This window comes from Mercenaria mercenaria, chromosome 17 (assembly GCF_021730395.1).
Source record: "Mercenaria mercenaria strain notata chromosome 17, MADL_Memer_1, whole genome shotgun sequence".
Classification (NCBI taxonomy): Eukaryota; Metazoa; Mollusca; class Bivalvia; order Venerida; family Veneridae; genus Mercenaria; species Mercenaria mercenaria.
Window position 1 is genome coordinate 35,812,722 of NC_069377.1, and position 25,896 is coordinate 35,838,617.

The window sequence follows — 25,896 nt, forward strand, 5'->3', positions numbered from 1 at the left end:
TTGCGCAGCAACATGATAGTCTATAGTTGAGAGATGTCACTTGAAGACAGCGTTTAGCGAAAGTATTTTAGTGCATTTAAGAATGATTCATATAACATTGCATGTTTGTTATGATCAGACATTATGAACGTCCGTGCAATAATCATTAAATTTCGTTCGCTCATACTCGGATAATTCAAATACCACCATTTGCTCGAACTCATAGCAAGGTCCCGGCAAAATCTCTATATGATATATATTATTGGTGGCTAGAACTATCAATAACTCAAATAATGTTTGTCGGTCCCGCCAAGTTCGAGCGAACGAAGTTTGACTGTATTTGAGAAAAAATGTTAAGCAAATATAGAAACATAATTGCTTGAGAGTAGAAACAATTAGTGTTGTGGAGTATTTCTGATTAACTGAAGAGGTTTCACTGTATACATGTGTATATTTCCCAGATCAAGTATTGTTACCTTTAAGGAATAAATGATAAATGAACATATTTCATCAAGATGTAACGTTGTTATTTAGCTCCCATTTTGAAACAAAATGGAGACATGTTTTATTTGGTGTTGTCCCTCCGTCCGTTAACTCTTTATTTTGTCGGGATGAAACATACAAACGACTTCAAACTTTACGCAATGCTTAAGTTTCATTAGAGAAAGATACCTTTTGTTGTTAGTGTCAGTGGAGCAGAACGTAATCTTACAGGGACTCTGGTTTAAAAACGGGTGATACCTTTACTTTAGATATCTTTTCCAACGTTAAAACCAAAACTTTCTACTCCCTATCTGGTCTCGATTTAAGCCATATTGTATTCTTTCTAAATAGAAGTTGCAAAGTGTGGTTTCAGCAAGCAGCCGCATTGTTCTTTTATTCTGATTCGCTAAAAACCTGGTGGAACTTCTGCCATAAGAAATTGGGTTTGAGGGGATATAATTATTACACAAAATCGTATTCGGCCTTCAACTTTGTTATGCACTGTCGGATTCGAAATAACGTCGCAAATAACCATCATGAAAAGACGACGTGTCGCTAGCAAGATCAGGACCCCTAGCTGGAAGGTCAAGATCTTATACAAAGGTTAAAGATATAAGGTCATGTTTCTGGTCGCTCTATCTTATTTATGCAGGAATGGATATTCAGAAAACTGGACGCATGTTTTCATTATAACTATAAGACGTGTCCAGTTCAAAACTCATACCTCTCCATTAAAGAGCCAGGTCAGACCTAGAGAAGGTCAAAGATTAAAGGTCATTTTTGTCCGCTGTGTAATATTTTCTTACATGTACGGATATTCATGTAACGTAACTTGGTATAAACATTCATCATTTTAAGTTAAACGTCAGTGCTACACTTCCTTCTAGAACTTTACATAATTTTTGTCACATTCATTGTATATCTGCGGATGTCTCTAAACTGTTTTTTGTACTTTTAGCATGTGTAAATGTTGAGTTCTGCTCAACCCGGGGCTAGAGGGCGTGGACGGTAGCATGCATTTCCACTACCGTCCATGAACAGGCTCAATCAAACCGAGCCTGCAACATTTTCGTTTTTGTTGTGTTGAGCGACCTGTGGATGTTCCATTTTTTCTATTGTATGAATGGGTGGATACTGGATATTCAAGTAACTTTGCAGGAAAGATTCTCAATAACTAGACAATGTGTTGCCTGCAAGACTAGCTCGATGGCATGGAGCACCAACATCTTAATACCAAAATACGCCTCCTTGTCCTTAGGCTAGCAAATTGGCTGACGGAAACGCACTGCTTCCCAAAATGTCCATGTATCCTTCTCTTTCAATGTACTATTCACTTTGTACTCCTGTAACTCGCGGCACCCAACATCATCACCCATCCAGAGTTTGTACAAAACATTTCTCTTACAGAGCCTTGCCCAGTTTCCTTCTAATAAAGCTTCAACCATCGCTCTAAAACAAGTAAATACGTAAGGGGAGCAATATCATCAAAACAAAACATGAGAAACTTCATTATATTTTATTTTTCAACAGTATTTAAGGTTATTCCTACATGCCTCCAAACTTTTTGAGGGCATAGTATTCTCGGATAATACTTGAGCGAGGAGTCTGAATCCAAGTTTTCAACTGAGAGTGATACGTTTCTTAGTGTTATTCACCCAAACTCCATTTAAGTATTTTAAAATCGAGAGTAACACTGACAGCGTGTGTCTGATAGAGACATAGTTATACTTTTCATAGAGATTATTTGGTATAAAGATAAGATAAGATAAGATTTATTTTGAGTCGGCAAGACAGCAACATATAAACATAAGCTCTTATGAGCTTTTACAACCGATTATGAATGTCAAAGGTAAACATTATCAACATAAAAAGTAGAAAGAGCTGTAAGAGATGATAAATACATAAATTATTAAGTAAAAACAATTTACAACATTCATCATTCCTAATACATACATACATATATCTATATATAGGAGTAAGATATTTAAGGACTCAGTTTTTATAAAAACAAAAGAAGACATACATACTAAGTGAGCTTAAGAATAGCCGCTCGGCGTAAGAAGAATTAAAAGATTTATAAGAATTCTAAAAGAATAAATTTTCAGTAACTAGCATGTTCACAACTTTAAGATTAGGTAAAAAGCAAGTTAAGACAGGTAAATGTTCATGCATCAAAAAGCACACTAAAACAAAGCAATCAAGCATATAGCAGCAGTAATTCATAGTAATAATATACAATATCGAAAGCAAGCACACACAGAGTTAAGCAAAATCCGCGAGCACATATGAGGTTATTGGTTTATAAAAACCCAAAGTGACCGGCTGGATAATGTTTATTTCACTGAGTTATTGATCTAAATATAATTGGCTCATAGTTTAATGATTTACGATGTAACTAGACCAATACTTTCTATTGCAAGACTGATTATTTTTTAGTCAACTTTTTTGTGCCTTCTTCGTCCACAAAACCATAAGAGTATTTAATAAATGAAAACAGAGCATTTTCCTTTCTTAACACGACGTCTCACAGTTTCTAATGGAAGCGCACGTGCAAGTTCATGTTTAATGTTTCTCTGTGTGTGTATATATATATATATATATATATATATATAAGGTATTTCACTTAGTCTAATACTTGCCAAAATTTATGATCGCAAGAAATTATGATTATTTTCACCAGTTCTTCTACACGATAATCTACAAGCACCCCACAGCGGTTGCTTCCCTTGCGTTCATTTATGTACCGTAAGGGGAAATAATCGCTGCGTGGAGAATGGATGATCTAAGCTCGCTTAACAGCACGGGTTTTGTACGGTTTCGGAGCATTTGTTGTTTGGTCTAAAATATTCTCGAAGGTGTGTTTGACGTTATCGTCTTCTCTACAGAAGGTAAATCTCTGTAGCAGATTTGTGAAGATCAAAAACATTTCCATTCTGGCCAAAGATTCTCCTAAACATATCCGTGGACCTGGAAATAAATGTCAGACTCAGGATTGTTGTTAAAGACTAAAGTAAAAATTAGGCGTCAGTACAAAATTCTATCAATGATATTTTTGTTTAATGCTTATATAAACTGTATTCGTGTCGGATTCAAATCACATTTTATCAGAATTATTTTGCGTTTTTCAAATCATAAGAGGAAATAATTTTTAAGCGAATGAATATACAGCCTACTGAAACAGATGAAATGAACTCGGCAATTCCCTTATACCATAATGTTGTATTCATATACACTGATAAACAGAAATAAAGACTAAATATATACATGTACAATCTAGCTTTGTTTCTTTATTATAAGATGTTAGAATAAAATATATTGTATGACGTCATAATGGGATGGCATTACCTATTGAAAACGGGATCAGTGCTGGATTTTTCTTCAGTTTCCCGCCTTCTATAAACCTCTCAGGATTGAAGATTTCTGGCTGGTCCCAGTGACGCGGATCCATATTGGATGAGTATAAATTGGCAATAATCAGAGTCCTCCGCGGTATAAAGTACCCTCCGAGAGTAACATCAACATCGGATGTGTGTGGTACTGACACTGGTGCTAGAATGGAATTAAACGGTGAGATCAACATTGTTCGCGTCGTTATATTTATCACATCTGATCAAATGCACATAGTAATAGGAGAGATCGTGTTTGTATACAAATCCGTTGCATTTTCTATTTTTAGTACTGATAAGAGAGAGATCGGGTGGGCAGACGCCGGGCGTCGATGATTTTTGTAAACAGTAATGTTTTTCTAACGGCTTAAACTTCCTTAAAACACAAATTATATCAATAATTTTTTGATCAATGGAAAGGTTATAAAACAAGCAATTTATTAATAATTTTTAATTATTATTTCGAAGTAAAATGGATTAATTATGAACGCTTAACTTACAGTGTTTTCTATTGAATTTGAACATCGCAACGCCGCTATTAAAATCATATGTCATTTAAAATGGTAATTCATTTAAAAAAGATAATTGCATAGGAAAATATGAAAATCGTAAGCATTTCAAAACTTTTTGAATTTTCAAAATCCTTCAATAAACGAAAAAGTTATTAAAAATTAAAAATTCCGATTCCATACATAAACAATGTAAAAACAATTGTTTTGCCAACCACCAGATAAACAGGTGTTGATGCGTGACGTCACGACGATCTCTCCTATATAATATTTCTTAACCAAATTGATTAGAAATAATGGCAATGGGTGGAATTTTAGCAAATACTCATTTTCTAAGATGTATTTCTCGACGGTTAACTTTGAATTGAGGAGCAGGAGAGAAATTTGTCTTTTTTCGTCAATTTATTTTATAAACTGTAGTGACACAAGAAACTAGAGCTGCTTTTGAGATAAGCGCATGTGTCCCACAACTGCCTAATCATCTGAATAGTTCTATATCTTAGTCAACCATGCACCAATACATGTATCACTGGCATCTGTGTACAGAGTGATTTTCGGTAAGTCAAGGGCCATAATTCTGAAGTGCCTGGGCCGATTTGGCAAGTTATCCAACTTGGCCGAGGACTTATTGGCAAACACATTTTTTTCACGTTTGCTGAAGATCGGATGAGAAATGTTCAACTTAGAGTGCGGACAAGTGTGTACAGAGCGATTTTCGGTAATTCAAGGGCCATAATTCTGAAGTGCCTTGGGCGATCAAGTTGGCTCGTTATCAAACTTTATCGAGGACTTATTGGTAAACACATTTAGTCTGGTGAAGATCGGATGAGAACTGTTCGACTTAGAGTGCGGACAAGTATAAAAAGGCCAATTTTCGGTAATTCAAGTGCCATAATTCTGAAGTGCCTGAGCCGATTTGGCTCTTTATCAAACTTGGCCGAGGACTTATTGGTAAACACATTTTGTTAAAGTTTGGTGAAGATCCGATGAGAAATGTTCAACTAAGAGCGCGGACAAGATTTGTGACAGACACACGGACACACACACACGGACACACATACGGATACACACACAGACAGCAGTATATCAATATATCTCCCACACCACTATGTGGTGGGAGACATAACATCTAGCTATTCCCTGTCGTGAAGGCAAGATTGCAAAAATACCCATAATTATTAAAACAGTTGGAAGGCAACGAAACAGGTAAATTTTCACCTATATTTGCCATTCTTTGTATTTCAAGCAGTGTTGCTTCTATATACGGCAAGGAACCTCTCTCTGCCCATGTTACAACCTTGTCACCACATTTCTGTAAAGCATAAAATGGGGATTAAATTACACATCTTTTGTACTAGAAATTGAAAATACAGAAAACAGATATTGACTTTTTTGTTTCCGCTGAGTTTAACGTTAGGCTGACACAATTTGATAGTGGAGAAAGACATTTGTTGCCCTATAAATGCATTATTTCATGTACGAGCAGGCACTTGGGCCGAACCACCAACCTTTCCGTAAGCCAGCTGGACGGCTTCCTCACATGAAATAATTCTGGACCCAGTGCGATGTTTCGAACCCATAGCGATAAGGGTCAGCGACTATATCCACTCGGCAATGGAGGCCCCGAAGATATTAATGGACATGATTATTCGAATATAACACATTAAATACTTGGACAATATGCAAACGACAACTTGATTACAATTTGAGGCCTGGTGTATTTTAATGACAAAGACAAAAGTTTTAGGCACACAGAAGTCTTGCAGTCATCATCTAGCTGGTGCCGGGAAACTCTTGTATACGGTTTTACTATTAATTCTTTGTAAACAGTCGAAGAACAAACAGAAATAGTTCTGATTCCTAACTTTCGTGTGACCTTTGCTAACAGAATGGTGATTAGTCTACCTGTTGACCAGGTATAAAACTGAGTTTGGTGATTTATCGTAGATTGTGTCCTTGCCATTGGTCTTTTTTAAAACTGTCCTCAATAGCAGCCAACCAGATGCTGGGGATATGACACAGCGTCAAGTTTATAACTCCTATTCTAGAGTTAAAAAACTTTCTAGACTCAAAACATCGGACGGGTTGTTTCTTGATATAATCGTGAAGTTGAGCAATGGCAGTCAGGGTGGCTAACCCACGTGACTGATTACGACACCTCTAGATATCAGGTCAGTGACTTTTACGCCTAAACAAATGTCTGAATTAACGTCTCCAGAGCAAGATCATACTTCTGCAACAGCTATATTTTGGTGTTGATTGATTTGTCATCAAATTATGCTAAGTATACCTCAAATATTTCGTCCTGACATTTTTTCTGTATATCCGGATACTCTTGCATATAAAGTATACACCAGTTGATTGTATTTGACGTTGTTTCAGATCCTGCTACAAATAGTTCCATGATCACACGAAACATGTTTCCCTCTGAAACAAATTGTTCAAATAAAGGAGTGTTACTTAGATCGCTAAAAGACTATAAATACACGTTTTTAGTTTAAATTTGGAGAGTCATAGGAAACACGACGTTGGCCAATTATTCCACATGTGGTGTCAGTGTAGAAATTAAATTCGGGTTAGAATGCTAATGAAAGTATTTTGGTAAGTCTGAACTACATGTATGTGGAAAGCGAAAATGTTAACAACATATTTTGCTTTGTACGTTGGGAAAGGGTCATTTACTGATGTTGCAAGAACTTGTGGCCCGGCTTTTTTGCTACTTTTTGTGCGTACATGTACAATTGTTACTGAGAATACGTAATCGAACGGAAAATGCCGATTGCCATTACTGTCTATTACTTTGAGGGATTACCAATACTTACTGTTGAAAATAGTTTCGTCAGAGTGTTGAATCTTTGCTTGCAGATACAAATCTATGAAATCTCGTATGTTCTCGTTGTCAAACGTGCTCTCATGGTTGCTTATCTCGCCGTAAATATGTTCTTTTATCCATGTTATTGTACGCAGGCGATTCTGCACTCTGTCGTAAGCCTGTGTTTGTAAACAAGTTGCATCATACTTTTATAATAAATTGACTGTCCTACTCGCTTGCCCTCTCCGATGTGGGTTCGAAACCTCACATTGTAGAATTTTTTTTTATGTCAGGAAACCATCTAGGTGGCTTACGGAATGTCAATGGTTCTACCCAGGTACCCGCCTATGCATGAAACAATCCTTGGCGGGGCACTCTCCAAAACGTGGAAAAATCGCCATATGAACCATTAATTGTGTCAGTGTAAATCTAAACCGAACACAAATATGAAACAAGGTCACCGCCTGAAAGTGTCTCACCCACTGGAGCTTTGATTCATGAAATAGGTGCAAAAAGAGTTTTATAACCAATTATCAAAGTTTCAAAGCTAAATCTGTGACAATTTGGGGGAAAATTGTCATTTTTTTGTGAATTTTCAAAGGCGACAAAAATGTAAAATAAAATTTCTTCAAGGTCAAGGTAACTAGGGGCCTGGACTCACAATGTGGGTGTAAAATGAGTTTTTGAACCATCCTACAAGGTGTCAAAGCAACATATGTAACGGTTTTTGAGAAACTGTCATTTTTGTGAAATTTTCAAAGGCGTCAAAGAAATCTAAAAAATGTTAATTTCTTCAAGGTCAATGTCACAAGTGTGTGTGTGTGCGTGTGCGTGTGCGTGTGCGTTTGCGTTTGCGTGTGCGTGTGTGTGTGTGTGTTGTTGTGTGGGGGGGGGGGGGGGCAGGACTCACCATTGGGATGTAAAATTAGTTTCTAAATCATTCTATAAGGTTTAAAAGATATATGTGAAACGGTTACATGTTTGTATTTCCAATTGTTGCCGCCGGAATTTGGATCGCATAGTCTCGCTTCCACTAAAAGTAGGCGCGACAAAAATCCTTTATAACATAATAATCTCAGCTCTTCTCTTTATGTTATTGACATGTATGCAAATAAAGAGAAAGTACTTCGACAGTTCTGACTTAAAAGGTAGAGATTAGCAGTAAATATGCAGTTGATATACAACAGACTCTGCCTACAATAGAGTTAATTCTCAGTGTTTGTATTTCTTTGTGTGTGCGTGTTTTTGTTGCTGGGTTTAACCTCACGCCGGTGAAACATTAAATATTGACCCCGTTGAAAATTGACCCCATTGATCAAAATTTAATGTTGAAATGTTGGCGGGGTCATTTCTCAACGTTGAAAAAGGACCTTTTGATCAAAATTTAATGTTGAAATGTTGACGGTGTCAATTCTCAACGTTGAAAAAGGACCCATGGGGTCTATTTTCAACGGGGTCAGTATTTAATGTTACACCGGCACAACTTTTGATAATACGGCGATATCCCAGCTTTTTATGGTGGCAAAAGACCACAGGTGCCCCTCAGAGCACTATTCCAAGCACATGCAGGAATGTTGGTAGAGTCAAGTGAGATGACTTCCTCGGATGAAAGCATTTTACACCAGAAGCGAAGTTTTGAACCCGCAGCAGTAAGGGGCAAGTGATTTGAAGTCAGCGGCCGCATACGGTCCTCCAATTTCAGTTTGTACATATTGGGTTTCTGTGGTATATAATGCATATTGGATAATTTCCTGTTAAAGTATTGTCGATTGTTTTTATCTGCAGGACCGTAATGCATTAAAACATTATTTAAACATTTCATTTTTAAGAAAAAAGAGAATGAGTAAAATTTATGTCTTTACCTCTTTGTTTAAAAGCTTAAGAAGAAAGTTTGGCAGCATCCCTTCAAGCGACAATGCACCACCTCCCTGGAATATCTTATCCAGGTTTTCGATTATTTCTTGTAACTTTTCATCTTTGTAGTGAAACCTATAGAAATAAAATATACCGATTGTATGGAATATGTAGCATTAACTTCAACAAAATTGCTGATTAGACTAAGGTAGTAGACCCGCAATGCCACTCGGCAATTTCCGTGTAAGTACGTATTTTCGAAAAAGCAATTTGGAATTCCTCGGACGTCACATAAAACTGAACCATAAAAACCAGAGAATGCCGAAATCGCTTACGTAATTTGCCGATTGACATCACGGGATTTGTAAATGTGACTGTGTTGTAGATCTAGCATCATACTTGCAGTTCCTTTGATTGCACACACGCATACACGAACGCACAAATGAACCTTAAAAAATTACACCTAGGAAATGCCTTCGACAATTAGGAACACTTACATGCACACACGCGTAGTGACGTAAAGATAATTCTGTTAGAAATCGATGGTATAAAATTTTGTTTTACCTTTTTGCAAAAACGATTCCATAAATAACATTGCTGATCATCATTGACGTAAGCAGTCGCACGTCTGACGGCTTTCCTTTGGTGGCGTAGAGAACGTCAATAGCAGCGTCAACCTCGCGCATGATTTTTTGTTCTAAAGATGTCTTCCCAACGCCAAATTCTCTAAGTGTCTGCAGAACAAACTTCCGCAAAACTTTCCAGGCATTCCCGCTTTGCCATACAACACCTGAAATACAATTGGCTTGTAATATTACAGTAGTTCAACAAGGTTTTTGATCTATTATTTTAATGCGTTTTGTTCTAAAGGTTTATATCTATAAGTTATACGGCGACTTTCTACCTATTTGTGGTAGAAGAAATACCTCAGGTGCCTCCCGTGTATTATTTCGCGACAGGCGGACACCTGGATAGAGCCATCGAGCTAACGTAAGTCAGCCAGCAGGATGGCTTCCTCACAGAGCGTGGTTTCGAACCCACAGCTGTGAGGGGCAAGTGATTTAAAGACAGCGACCTGAAAAACTCGGTGACGGAGACCCCTTCGTTACAGTGGAAGATTAAAGTTCTGTGATGGTTATTCAAGAGACCGGATCAACTGATAATACTGATGAGAGGTTGTTTGGAGGTTGACTGGAGAAGAGAAAGATGGGAAGTTGATGAGGGAGAAGGAGGATGGGAGTTTGATGGAGAAAGGGAAAGATGATAGAAGGTTGATGGGGGAAGGGGAGAGGATGATGGGAGGTTGCTGGAGAAAGGGAAGAGGATGATGGGAGATTGATGGGGAAGGGAAGAGGATGATGGGAGGTTGATGGAGAAAGCGAAGAGGATGATGGGAGATTGATGGGGGAAGGGAAGAGGATGATGGGAGGTTGATGGAGAAAGCGAAGAGGATGATGGGAGATTGATGGGGGAAGGGAATAGGATGATGGGAGGTTGATGGAGAAAGCGAAGAGGATGATGGGAGATTGATGGGGGAAGGGAAGAGGATGATGGAGAAAGCGAAGAGGATGATAAAAGATTGATGGGGGAAGGGAAGAGGATGATGGGAGGTTGATGGAGAAAGCAAAGAGGATGATGGGAGATTGATGGGGGAAGGAAAGAGGATGATTGGAGATTGATGGAGAAAGCGAAGAGGATGATAAGAGATTGATGGGGGAAGGGAAGAGGATGATGGGAGGTTGATGGGGGAAGGGGAGAGGATGAAGGGAGGTTGCTGGATGAAGGGAAGAGAGGACGATAGGAGGTTAGTGGAGGAAGGGAAGAGGATGATAGGAGTTGATGTGGGAAGAGGATGATGAGAGGGTGATGGGGGAAGGGAAGAGAATGACGGGAGGATGGTGGTGGAAGAGAGTATGATGGAGGTTGATGGGGAAAGAAAATGATGGGAGATTGATGGGGGAAGGAAAGATGATAGTGGGAGGTTGATTGGAGAGGTTGACGGGAGGTTGGCTTCATGACAACGCAGAGTTAGGTTGCCACAAACATCTTTTGACATCTCCCATCACCACCCGCCTCCCGACCGGGACATAAAAGATTCGCGTACAATGGGATCGTTTCGCTGTGGACGGTTGATTACCGATTGCCTTTCTGCTTGATGCCTGACATTAAAATATACGGTTCGGGAGGTAAGTGCACAAGATATTGGTCAGATCGAGAGTCTCGTCTAAAAAGTTTAAACTTTAAAGATATATAATGCGCATCTTTCACTACAATTGTTTATTTTTAGATACTAATTTGAAACGTAGAAAATCCTTATCAAATGAATTTAATTTGACTAAATATATAAACTAACAGTGTTTCTAGAATGCATATCATATATAACAGTCATTTTGTTAAAAAGAATTCCATTTTTCTATTGGTAGTACACACTGTAACGTCATACTCTATGTATAGAATGATCCAGGTGCGTAGCATGAAGAGTAGTTCATGTCGTAAAAAGTAGTTACCATTTCTTCTAACACTGTTGATACTAGTATGTCGTGTTAGAATCGGTTATTCTACGATAAACCACGCTTGGGAACTTATTATTTCTTAATTATACTATTCAAATGATTAATGAGACAAAAGAAAATCACAAATAAATGAGATCTATGTGGTCTCAATTTCAATACATCTTGCGAATTTCTGAGATAAAACATTACTAAATTAGTCTTAATAAATATTAATTGATTCTCACATGTCTTATTGTAAAGAATGACCAACACAGTATTCTTACTATCAGTATATGTTTATTATATGAGTTAACAACTGCAGAAGCAGACGTATAAAATATACGCATCATGCGCTGTGAGTATACTACATTATCTACACAAGGAAATTCATTGATGCAAGCATCAAAGACGCCGCCAAGTGTTGTGTCTGAAGTACATTTATTGCAATATGAGAAATCACCTAATTATTAGTTTGGTTAGTCTGACAGGTTAAAAATTATCAACATTAGCACATAATACAATATATGTTATAAACTGTTAAGAGCATGACGAATAAGCATGATAAAAAAAGTATTACCATGCATAACAAATCCTCTACCTGCAATGAAATTGACATTGCGAGTAGGTGGTCCCTTTACATACAAAATTAAAGTAATTATTTCACCAACTAAGGTCAGCACCTATGAAAAGTTCTTATATGCTGGAGCATGTGTATGAAGTTTCACAGAAATGCAGTTTGTTGAGAAATGAGGAAATGTTGAAAGATAATTATTTCAAAGTTGTGGTTCACAGAAACCATTATTTTTTTATTGTCATATAATGTAATGAGTGTTTTCTATTTACTGATGAAGTTTCATGGACCTTAGTCAGCTACATTATAGATTTCGGAATGCAGATTATACAGTTTCCGTTGCCAAAACAACCAAAAATCTTGTCCAAGAAAAGAATGATATAACATGAATAATCTCTAAATTGCTCCTATTCACAAAGCAAATGTCATGAATCTTTCTTATATACTTTTGGAATATCATAGAATTCATTTTTTTTTGGACGAACTTTAAACTTGAAGTCCTTGTTGAACAGTAAGGTTACTAGGAATATGTCAGTGTCTAGATTCAAATCTAATATAACAAGAAATTTAGCAAGCATAATAACCCACTGCCAAAGTGTAGAAAATGATTTAATGAAAATCTTTTTTAAGTTAGACAGGAATGGACAGATACAAAAACAATGTATAAAAGTAAAAAAAAAATGAAAAATGAAACAAGTAACAAGATATAATACAACAAGAGCAACTGACTAGTCATATAAAATTAATGAAAATATAAATTCAACAAGGAAATCTATTTGAAAGTCACTGATGCTTTGATAAGTTATGGTCTCATGAATTTTGATATTTCGATCTAACCACATTTTAAAGAAGCATTAACTTGGCCAAATGATGGCCCTTTATTGCACACCTTAGTTGACACTGCATGCTATGCACTAGTGAATATCTGTAAACAATAAGTATATGACACATAAGCAAAAAAAAGTCAAAGGTTAGAATCAAGATGAGTCTATAAAATATCTAGAAATATTCTGACCAGTTGTGACATGTGGTCACAAATGGGAAACTCCATGCTTCAAAGTTAAGGTAACCATAACAATTAAATAAATATACAACTGTAAAGGGAATCTGCAAAAATGCGCGCATTCTGAAATTACATCACTGTACCTATCAACAAAGAAAATAAGACAAAATATTAAAAATAAGTTAACAGCGGCACTTCCTACGTTCATTACAACATATATATGCTTACTGATTCCTTTATTTAATTTGTAAATACGTTGTGTATTTTTTCCAAGGAATTTTATGCAGGCAAAGTGTATTTTTCCGTATTTTCATTTCTCAATATTCTCTCGAAGTTTACTGAAAGGTTAATTATTGTAAAATACATGAACGCTCCCTTGTCCGCAATTCGCGCGTATCTGCGAGGTGTTCTATTTATAGAAAATTAGATAGGTAAGTAGGTCATGCTAAGGTCAGAAATAGAAAACTTGACTTACAGAGTAACTTCCCTTATCAATAAATCGGATCAACATTTTGACGAAATTGTAAATAAAAAAATATTTTCTGCTCGACAAAAAAGGAGAGGAAAGAGAGAAAGAACAACATTTCTCTAATTTACTACCAAGCTAACTAAATGCTTGCAAGCTTTGTTCCTTATCTAAACTCATCCAGTTTTTAATTTAAACATACTACTTCTTATTCAGAACAGCAGTTAAGCATATATACATCAATTACAATTATAAAAACAATGAATACATAAAACAATAGAGATTAAAAACACAAAATTGCAAACAAAATTTTACTGTTCTGCATAAACATTGTACTGTGACATTCTCCCTTTTCTATCAAACAAAAACCTCAACATCTGTTTCTGCTTACTGTTGTTACATAACATAGTCATCAAACTTGATAGGAATTTTACGATTTCTGACAGGTCTTGTTGGCAATTCCACAGTATTCTCAGAAACATTTGTATTTTGATCATGAATGGATGGAGAAAATCTGGATGTAGTTACACCAGAGGATCTGTCAAAATTCAAATTATGTTTAGAGTGATGAAAACTGGGAGGCATTGGACTCCAGTAACATCTGACACATTGACAACAGATTTGTTTCCGGAAGAAGAATTTATGAAAGTACTACCCGATTCAGATACACCAGGAAAAGCAATAGAAGATCCAGAAGTATTTTCTGACGTCTGTGGAATAGAACGTCTAACTACTCATCCTTACAGGACTTTTACAAAATTAGGGTAAAAATATATCTGATACATCACTATCAGAACTATCTGAAGAAGGTACTACTTCTGCTGGGACATTCTTCGGTTGTCTAGATTTACCAGTTGACTTCTTAATACTATGAGGAACAGAAGCAGAAGTAGGAATTGTAGAGAAAGGAAGCAACATGTTCCTGTGCAAAGTTCTAGCTTTGCCATCTCCATTCTCTTTGACAACTTTGTACACTGGCAAATCTGTATAAGGTTTTTCAAGCACTATATAGGGGCCTTTGGCCCATTTGTCGGCCAATTTGTTTTTACCTTTCAAACCGACATTAAAAACCAGGACTCTATCACCTATGTCAGTTGTTGCTTCTTTGACCTTTATGTCATAGTTTGACTTATTTTTCTTTGCGGCTTTCTCAGATTCAGTGGAAGCTGTTTTGTAAGCAAAGTTTAGACGGTCTTTTAAAGAAGATACATAGTGTTTCCTATCATGACTAGAAGAAGAAGATTGAGAAGGAAGATTTAGAAAAGCATCTACAGCAAGACGAGGATGTCGTCCAAACATCAAAAAGAATGGAGAATAACCTGTGCTACTATGACGAGTTGCATTGTATGCATGGACCATTGGTGCGACATAAGACCGCCAATTTGACTTTTGGTCATCATTCAGGGTACTCAACATTCCAATGAGAGTCTGATTGAATCGCTCAGCTTCTCCATTTCCCATTGGATGATATGGAGTGGTTCTGGATTTTTGTACCCCTGCAAGATTACACAACTCCTTAATTAGTGATTTCTCGATTGTCACCGACAATCGAATAATCGTCGTTAATTTTTCCAGGTCGGCAACAATCGATTGTGTGTGAGACAATCGATTGTCGGGTAATAATAGATCTAATTTTCCATGTATTAATTTACTTAACCTGCTAAATAGGGCTACACGTATTGAGGACCTGATTCCGACGGCGGGAGTTGTTCCGCCATTTTACGAAAATGTTTGGTCAAGGAAGAGCACTCGTTTGCATTTAAATACTGGGAACTTAGATAATTTTCTGTTCCTGTAAGTTCAGATAGTATGTGAAGCAATTGTTTACCAACAAAAATGTGAGAAAAATCGAGGGGAAATATAATTACATTTTTGTTTAAATGAATTTGTCACACATCACAAAAGATAGAATCAACTATTTGAATGATCGTAAGATGATATTATTCTGTCAATTGCGTATATGTAACAGTCATGAATTTATTACAATCAAAATTTCTCAAACAATTATACAAACAAATATTAATTTCAGTTTCAATCTTTTTTCACTGCATTATCTTTTTAATCTGCCCAGAGGATAAAAGTACACTGATATTTCACAAGTCAAATAAACGTGTCAAAAATATTACACAAACAAAATTTTCTTACCCTAAAATTTTATAAAAGTTTAAACATCCTACTAGTCCAATAACCAAAACTGGCGAAAGAAATTCATAAGATTCGTAATGTTTGCAATACACAGTGTCACACCAGATGTAACCACTTCTACCTGTCAATCAAAATTCTTAAACTTCAGTGTACCGCTTTGATCTTTGACATGAATGGACTGCTGATGTGATGCACTATTCTTTAGATATCTCTGTAAGTCACTCATGGTGTGATTTAAAAAAAAAAGTGGACTCGTTGGTTTTTACAAGCAGAAATATAATTAATGATATATGTGCCAACAGCTAGTGTGTGTTCTTATTTTTGTTGCTGTTGTTTATTTTACTGTAAATATTTTTGTTTTTTGTTTGTGTACAAACACTTCGGAGGAAATAGAAAAATAGGTGTATGAAATAAAGATCACAAATTATAGATATTTTGCTGATTTTGGCTTTTTTTTCAAGTGGAAAAAGCTCTAAAACAAGAATGGTGACCAGTGTATTTCATTTCACATTTTCATTTTAATTGTTATCAGGAGTTAATAATATCAATATACCAAGTCTGACTAAAAATGTTAGTTGAAATGTGTAAAAATACAAATATACAGACAGATATTGACTCTTGTTGTTTTGAATGTTATTCATGTCATTACATGTACATTTTATATACATTTCCAATTGAAATAAATTAAAGAACAATATATTGTCATTACTGTTCTGGAGTGTAGAAGGTGGTGAAACCAATTAACATTACTATGTATAATATATACGAGTGTTTCGATTAATAATCAATCGATTGTATCCTTCCGATTCGATTTGATAATCGATAGCACTTTGGGTCCGATTATGAAACATCATCCTTAATGACACGACTTTCAAAATTTCGGCCCTGATCACCGTGTAAACGTGCAGGAAAACCATAGTGGAGAATAAAATTCTCAAATAAAACTTTGGCAGTAGTTGTTGCTGTCTGATTTCTAGTGGGAATGGCTTGGGCATACCTCGTAAAATGATCAGTGATAACAAGGACATTTTCAAAACCACCTTTGGAACGTTCCAATGATAAAAAATCAATACAAACTAATTCCATTGGCTGTGTTGTAGAAATGTTGACCAGTTGTGCTCTAGTTGGCTTGGATCTTACTCTTAATGCAACGGTGACAGTGTTTGATTTTAGAATCAACATCCGATTCTAAACCAGGTCAGTAAAAACGAGAACGAACAAGAGAAAGTGTTCTATCACGACCTTGATGAACAAGATCATCATGAAGAGACTGAAAAACAAAATCCTTAAACTTCAATGGCAAAACTAACTGTTGAACAGTACGTCCATCAAGAGTTGAATTGCGGTATAAAATACCATCTGTGAATGGAAGTTTTTTCCATTCACGAAGATACCTGGATACCTCAGGAGTTTCCATTTTAAGGGCGTCCCCTTTAGGAAGTATTCCTGATTTAACCAAAGAAATAACTCTTCCAAGGGTATGATCAAGTTCTTGTTCTTTAGACCAGTTAATGTCACTGAACCCTGTGGCTTCTAAATTTTTAGGAGAATCTTCCTGCAACTCAGAAGTACCTAAAGTTTCAGCAAAAGGGACGAAGTCTGTGACTGATGAATGACAAATTGCATTTATAACATCAGGAAATTGAATAATTTCATGCTCATCATGTGGTCTACGGGAAAGGCCGTCTGCATCACGATTTGATTTTCCAGTTTTGTACTGAACTGTAAAATTGTAGTTATCAAGAGCCGCAAGCCAACGATGACCAGTCGCGTCAAAATTTGCAGTGGTAAAAACATATGTCAATGGGTTATTATCTGTATTTACTGTAAAGGTATTTCCATACAGATAATCATGAAATTTTTCTGTAACAGCCCATTTTAAACACAAATATGCAAGTTTATGGGCAGGATAGTTCTTTTCACCGCCTTTTAACCCTCTATTGGCATACGCAATGACACGTTCTTTGCCATTTTGATTCTGATATAGGACAGCCCCTAAACCATTACCTGAAGCGTCAACATTTAAAACAAAGGATTTGTCGTAATCAGCATAAGCTAAAACAGGGGGCGAAGAAAGTTTTTCCTTCAAAAGTTCAAATGCCTGCTGCTGAAGATCTCCCCAATGCTAAGTACTTGCCTTTTGTTTAGAGGTACTCTTTTTGCCCTTTTTGGTTGAAATACCTATCAATAAATCATTCAGGGGTTTTGCCAGCTTGGAATAATTTAAAACAAGTTTTCTATGGTATCCTGTAAAACCAAGGAAAGAACGTAACTCTTTGACATTTTTAGGGACAAGCCAAGTAACCAAAGCATTGATTTTCTCAGGGTCAGTTGCAATACCATCTTGGCTAACAATATGACCAAGATAACTAACACTATTTTTGAACAACTCACATTTGCTAGGTTTCAGTTTTAACCCATGTTCATTTAACCTTTCAAAAACAGCTTCTTACCTCCGAATATGTTCCTCGAAAGTTTGAGAATAAATAAGAATATCGTCTAAAAAGATCAGACATTCTCTCAAATTCATATCACCCATGCAACGTTCCATTAAACGTTGAAATGTAGCCGGGGCCTAGGTTAGACCGAATGCCATCCTGTTACATAAATAAAACCAAGGTTACCAACAGTCAACAGTAAAAGCAGTTTTTAATTTATCCTCCTCTTTCATTTCTACCTGCCAGTAGCCACTACGTAGATCTAATTTAGAAAAATACTTTGAACCAATTAGTCTATCTATAGTGTCATCCACTCTAGGTAACATATAAGCATCTTTAATTGTCCTATTATTTAACTTCCGGAAGTCAATGCAGAATCTTAGACTTCCGTCCTTCTTTCTAACAAGCACTACATTAGAAGAAAATGGACTATTCGAAGGTCTTATTGCATCAGCATCAAGCATTTCTTTCAAATGCTGTCTGACTTCCACTATCATACCTGAAGGTATTCTACGATAAGCATCCTTGAAAGGAGTATCATCAGATAGTTTGATTTCATGCTGGACAATATTTGTTTTACCTAAATCTGTTGGACCAGTAGAAAAGATATGTGACCAATTTTCTAGAACTTGCCTAACTCTAACTAACTGTTCTGGAGTTAAATTTTCTGTGTCAACTTTAACACCCATCTCCTCCAATTTTGAAGTTTCAGGAGACGATTTGGACTGAACACAGGATTCAGGATTCCAGGAACTTTTACACTATGTAGGGAACATAAAAGAGACTTTGGTTGAATATCAATGACCTTGGCAGAAAGGTTACATACTCTAACAGGTATTCTAACAGTATTACCTGCAGATTTCAAAGAAACTACTCTAGGACAAATAGTAAGACCACCGGACAGACAGAATCAATGTGTTCTGTGACTGCTGACTCGTTGTCATCTACCTTCCTAACGAAACCATGGATAGTTTTGACCACGTTTGGCTGAATTTTGATACCATAATTGTTTGTTGTTTTAACTGGTATGCTACCACATAAACTATCTATTGCTGTCTGCCATTCTTCAGGTAAACTATTATCAGTACTACTATCCTTACACAACCTGATTAAATTTGCACCTACAATAACAGGAACTTTACTACTGTATTCTGTAGTAGGAACTACTAACAATGGTATGCAAAAAGAACCTTCAACTAAAAATGGAACAGAAATATCTGTTTCAATATAACCTTTGTAGGGTAATTGTGCACCTGTGGCACTTTCAACAGACAAACCAAAATCAGTTATGTCATGTAAGACAGGCAATGGCTGAAGTGTTTTATAAAATTCTTCAGAAATTGAAGTGATCATAGAACCTGTGTCTATTAAACCACTAGTTTCTACACCACAAACAGTGATATAACTAACATTGGAAGAACCAACCATTCTACTCAAAACTGACGGTTTTGTACTATCTACTTTTTGCACATTACACTGTGGGCTCTGCATTGACTCCGTGAAGTCCTGTTCTTCTGTTTGCCCAGCAACAGAAGAACTTACCCGTTTAAATTATCAGGTTGTTTGTTCTGCTGATTAATAGGAGCATTACCTCGGCCGCTGGCATTATCTCTATTAAAACCTCTCCAAAATATCGTCCATAACCTCTACCTCTTGATTGACCAGGGTTATTAAATCTACCCCTATAGTTACCAGGAACATTATCTGAATATTGCTCATTTGAGTTCCTTGCACCGGACGATTGAGAGTTTGCGTAACTTGCTATGGAAGACTCCATTTTACTCTCCAGAGTTTTCATTCTACTCATGAGCTCTTGAAGCTGTTTCAAAACAAGGGTATTAGAATCAGTCTGAGTTTCAACTTGATTAGCCTCAACTTGACTACTATGCTGTTGAACTACCTTAGGCTTAGTAGAACTAGAACTACTAACACTAACTAACTCTTGTTGTTCTACTTTTCTAATTTCCCGCAACACAGATCTAAAATCCTTTACATTATTATATAAATGATGGGTAGTTCTTTTCAAATCTTTGTCCCTAAGACCGATCCATAACTTGTTACGAAGCATTGAATCTTTCGCAACATTATCAATATGGCCTTTTTGAACTGCTCTAGACATTGTTTCTTCTAATCTAACTCCAAAAGATACTATGGACTCAGATTGTTTCTGACAGTCACTATAGAAAGACTGCATCAAATCTTCACCACTTTCTACATTGCCATAGAAACCATCCAATTTGTTCAAAATATCCAAGGGTGTAGCATGCTCGCCTACAGACACTAACATAGACCTAGCCTGACCTTTCAGAGAATTTCTTATCGACTGAAGGATTAATGACTCAGGTATATGACAGTCATTTGACCTCAAACTGCCATGTGTCAAATTTAACCTCGCCCTTGGGTGTATCTTCAGCACCACTAAATACTGGTAACTTTGGAACATACGTTGTACCTATAACAGATGTGTTACCATAATCCTTAAAACTATAAGGCTGTTTGACAGGAGTTTCGTCAATGGTACGAAAACTTACATTTGGTGCATTACCAAATAAACTACGTGCTGGCTTCTTGTCATGAGTCTGGTCACTCAAACTAGCAAATAATGATGCCCTGCCTCTACCTACATTTGGATTACTACCAGATTGAGGAGTACTGTGTATGAAAGAGGACTTTTGATAATCTAAAAACTTGTCATAATCCGACCTGGAAATAACTCTGTACTCCTGACCTTTGTTAATATCAGATATGACCCGAGATAAAGCTTTATCAGCTGGTATCTCATCAAAACCACCTTCAGCACCCTGAGAAGAAGACATTTTCAATACAATAAACAACACACAATATCAATAAAATATGAATAAATAAACTTTATCAAAACGCAAGAAATCCAAGATAATATCAAATATTGCACTGTACTAGTATTACAGTGTTGCCACCAAAAGGACACCTATACTACTAATGTAAAAACTTTTTTGGCGAAAATTGCAAAATGTTACAAAAATTTTGTAAAACTACAAAATATTCACAAATTTATTATGAAAACACAATATAATTTGTCTGTTGAAAACTGATCAAAATAACACTGTGTACAAGGCCACACGAGTTTCGGGACAATATAAACTGATCCAGTATTTATATCTGAAAATGAATCAAGAATGCAGCTGGTACAGTGATTGGGCCAATCCCTACCTACCCGTTTCCTGCTACGCCCATGATACAATTCAGAAAACAAACACTAGGAACAGTCAACAATTGCCCTTTGAGCAAAACGCCTTGACCAGTATTTGGCTAAAACTAAGCCGGGGTGAATACCATCTTTGTATAGTTTTAAATTCAGAGTGCTTCTGTTTGATGACCTGGAGCTATTTTTCCTGTAATGAAGGAGGTCAGCTCTGAAACGCAGGGATGAAACACCACGTGACTGGTTCAATGATTTTAAATACTCATTGACCAAAACAATACGGCCATTTAAAACAATGTCCTGTTCCTTAAAATATTCAGGATTTCTGTGGAAACGACTTTTGTTCCAATCAGAAATTGAATAAGCAGGAATTTCCAACCAGATTAATTTGACCGATGGGCACTGCGAAACAAGCTGTTCATATTTCTGAATCCAGTATATCATATAAGAATGACACTGAGAATCCGAAATGTGACTCAAAGTAATAAACTTTGAACCATTAACCTTACATGTGAGGTCACAAGTACCTAACCACACATAAAGTGTGACAGAACCATAGAAGTTAATCTTTTTATGCAAATTAGCCACTGGTATTGATCTCCAAGTCTAGCTCCGCCACGATATACAAATTCAAAATTCACACCATGCCTGTTAAATTAATGAAAATTTGAATGTATATAACTGCCTTTGCTGTCCGAAAGAAGTATTGGTTTTGAATGTAATATTCCATTAAATTCAAAAGGCCCATCTATGTATTTCTGTAGCTTACTAACTGACATTAATCTTACCTATTCTATGTAGTAAGTACTACAGAATTCCAGAAAATAAATACTGAAAAAGAACTTCTGTATATAAAACACTATTAAAATTCACACAATGAAACACATAGCTGCGAACACTGAAAAATAAATATCAAGTTACTACTTGAAACACTAAACTTCACTTTACCACATCTCACTCCACTTTCTCACGATTTTGTTAGATGTGCAGTGCTAGAAAAAAATTCAATTTTGAATTCCAAATTTCTGAAAATCGCGAAAATAAATCCCTAGGTTGATAGACAGACGTGTTGGGTATTTGAGAGATGGAACAAAAATTTGGAGCTATTCAGAAAAAAATCTATGCAACAAACACATTGCAAAATAAATATACATAACAAAATTATATAAAGCAGAAATAAAACACTGAAAGGCACACTGAAATAAATGTTTGTAGAATACATAGGCACTCAGTTCTGACGAAGAAGAAATGTTCCCAGTCGTTCCATGAAGAATCCAAAGTAGGGTAGCCGAGAAATGTGAAGTTTCTTTAGATTACACGTGTAATAAAATGAAGTTATAATTTTGCCATGGACTTTTGTTTAGACAGTAAGTCTTTACTTTTTTAAAAAAAAAGACGAGACATGTCGTAAAGTTGAATCCTTCAATTGGAAAACTAAAGTTGAAAAATCAGTCCTGTAACTTGGACACCCTCTTGTAAATAAACAGAAATGTTCTGCAGATTTCGCAGATGAAGAGATATAAAACCATGTTGGACGCCATTTGTGACAGAGGTGTATTTGGTAGAACTCAATTATTTCTGGGGGATTCATAAGGGTTTGTCGATATTTATTCCATTGTTGGAAGATTATGTAGATAATTGGTAGAATTGCAGGGTGTCCTGCAAACAAACAAACACAAGCATAAGCTATAACATAAAATAAAATAAAAGCAAATAAAAGCAAAATCAAAGCAGTTAGCTATAAGCAAATAAAGCTAAATTGCATCATTCTATAGAGAATTTACTTATATGAAAATAATGTTTTCTTGTAAAAACAACTGACAGTTTAGAAAACAGCTGAAATGTCATTATTCATGAAAACTGGACAAAAGGGAATTTTAACCAAGCAATTCATGAACAAGGGACAGGACAATGGACAACCTGGGATTTACCTGAGCTGTAAAATAGCTGTAAGTCTTTTAGAAGGAGAAGAAATGTTGTAGTTAAGAAAACTACATGTTTCCCCTTTCAAGAAAAGCTGTCAAGTGCAGTGTATAATTTCAATTACCGCCAAAAACGTGATTTTGTGAGATTTTAGTGTGCAGCCAATCAAAACTTGTTTAACATACTCTCTTGCATCAGTGATTTAGGTATTACAATACCAATTCTTTTCACTCACTGTGACATAAGTTTGTATACACTTGACATTCTGTCAGTGGACGTATAAAAGCTGAATGATTTGCGCAGCCGGAAGTGTGCCTGATATCGATATCAGGAACACCAGCTCACATGAAACTAATATCGGCCCCATGCTGCTCATGTATACGTTTAAATTTAGTGCAAATTTGTTACTATATTTAGTAAAATATGCAATAATGACATATATTGTACACTTGTTACTGATGTTATATAGCTATTTCTAGATACATGTAGACTTTTCTGGGACCGGATAATATCATAACTACAATAAAAAAAGTACCTTTTCCTTCCTTGATTTCCTCTTTAAGTCCCTTAAGCCAGCTAGGTCGGTTACTGAATACATCCCCATTCTTCACGAAGGCCTCACGAATTGTTTCATATCCATGTAGGTATACGAACCTCTGACCCAAGACCGTAATTGATACTATATCGCCATACGTTCTGCTTGCCTCAAACAACGCTTGGTATTGTTTAATCCCTTTCTTTTTTAGTCCTTTCGACCAAAGCAGGTTGCCTAAGATTGGCAAGCCCGGGGGCCCAGGTGGGAAGTTCGATCTCCTTTGTAAATATAGGTAACAAATCAAGAAAACTGTTAAGAATATCAACAACACGGGAATGTTGGCTAAACTTAATAAACCTTCCATATTGAATTTATCAAGATATATCCCTATGTTCAGCAAGCGTTTATATACTACATCGTCAAAACGTGTTATTATATAGTACACGCTTACAGCGTTTTAGGCCAATATAATTCAACTAATGGTTATCAGTATAGTATATAGGGGCCTACATACTGAACACGTACTGTAGCTAACCTTTATCAAAATTAAGTGTTTTGGTGTAACTTAATTAAGGAATGGGCGATGAAATTGTCTCTCAGAAACACAACAGATCAGAACAATAAAGCGGTGCCTGATCCATCATCTGAAGTGGAAGGGGGAGGACTCCGTGGCTGAGAAGTTAAGGTCGCTGACTTCAATCACTTGCCCCTTATTGATGTGGGATCGAATACTTAGTTGATTGGGGTGTAGAATTCTTCATGTAAGGAAGTCCAGCTGGCTTACGGAAGGTCGGCAGCTCTACCCAGGTATTTGCCTGAAATAAAGCTAGTGGACCTGTAATGGCAGTCGGTAATTTCCGTGAGATTACTTATTCGGTATTGTATAGCTCATACGGGCACTTGTCTTTCCGTTTCATACCGAAGAATGCCGACATCGCAGATGGTGAGTATGTTATCGAACGAAGAATAAGAAGAATAACCAACGGAAATTGCCGATTGTTATTACGGGTGCACTACATCTCACATGTAGAGAATTAGTATTTATTACAATAGACTAGCTATTAGTCTGATAATAAGTTTTTTTTTTAATAAGTTTATTAGTAGTATATTACGACCGATTTTGCATCCAGCCTGGTGCTACTGGTGCTACACACATGACTGAGTCTGAACAAAGACAACGATCACGTGACCCTATGACGTCATCAATGACTGCGCACGAAGAATGGGAAGGGTGTTCTTTAACCGCACAGGAACAATGGGACGGTATCCTATGACTGCGCACGAACAATAGAAGCCTCGGAGGCGAGGTTATCACGTTACGGGGAAAAATCCATGACGTCATGACCGCACCCAACATTCCAGACTGTAATGAGGTGAGTCAATCTGAAATTTCCATGACGTCAGAGCCCAAACCTAATATTGAAGAAAAGGAGTAGCCTGATCTTCGGATGACTCATCGGGTCAAGGTCACCTCGGTCAATGCCCTACAACAGAGCCCAACCCAACATTCCGGACTTATTATCATTTCTTAATCTATTTTCTATTGTCCTATCATAATGAAATTCTTAATCGTATACAATCATACTTTATATAAAACGAAATATGAAATGTAAACAAATATATAACCCAATAATTGTTAAACTCAATACCCGAGGATCAAAACCGTGTGCGGTAAGGCGGAACATGGTATCGAGTGACCAAAACTTGATAAACTAGCTAAAAATAAAGTCAACGACCTTGTAGTATTTTCATTACTTTATTTTTAAACATTTAAAGGCAAAGTTTCAGTCTATTCATAAAACACGGTGGTATAAATATAAATGCTTTCCATGCTGTCCAATTTATTTTTTCATATTTTACATTAAAATTCACTTTTAATTTTTCTATTACACATAATAGCGTTTGTTATTTTCATTTCCTTTTGTCTTTATAATTTTGTCAATATTAACAGCTGATCTAGATCAAAGTCACGCCTACAATTTCATGAGTTTAGCAGAAAAATGGATATCGTTTTAAGTGAAGTGTCAGGCGCACAGGTTTCACTAAATGCGACGCGTTTGTTTCATCTTCCTGCTTTATATGTATTTCCAATTCCCGAATTTCTTTTCTTCTCACAGGT

General features: G+C 36.3%; 2 protein-coding genes across 3 annotated transcripts in view; one reads left to right on the forward strand and one right to left on the reverse strand.

Moving 5' to 3' along the window:
• Positions 1–25,896, forward strand: part of LOC123537368 (branched-chain-amino-acid aminotransferase-like) — a 363,414-nt gene that overhangs the window by 218,542 nt on the left and 118,976 nt on the right. The window lies entirely within an intron of this gene.
• LOC123536255 (cytochrome P450 2J4-like) lies at positions 1,965–24,204 on the reverse strand. 2 transcript variants are annotated; one of them, XM_045319254.2, is made up of 8 exons: positions 23,778–24,204; positions 9,588–9,813; positions 9,032–9,158; positions 7,180–7,348; positions 6,648–6,784; positions 5,576–5,669; positions 3,808–4,011; positions 1,965–3,429 (listed from the first exon to the last, which is right to left on the reverse strand). In XM_045319254.2, exons 1-8 carry the CDS (start codon positions 24,139–24,141, stop codon positions 3,245–3,247), a joined length of 1,506 nt encoding a protein of 501 aa, XP_045175189.2. In that variant the 5' UTR covers positions 24,142–24,204; the 3' UTR covers positions 1,965–3,244. The 2 variants fall into 2 exon arrangements, with proteins under 2 accessions (XP_045175189.2, XP_053383656.1); XM_053527681.1 differs by lacking the exon at positions 23,778–24,204 and adding an exon at positions 23,251–23,364.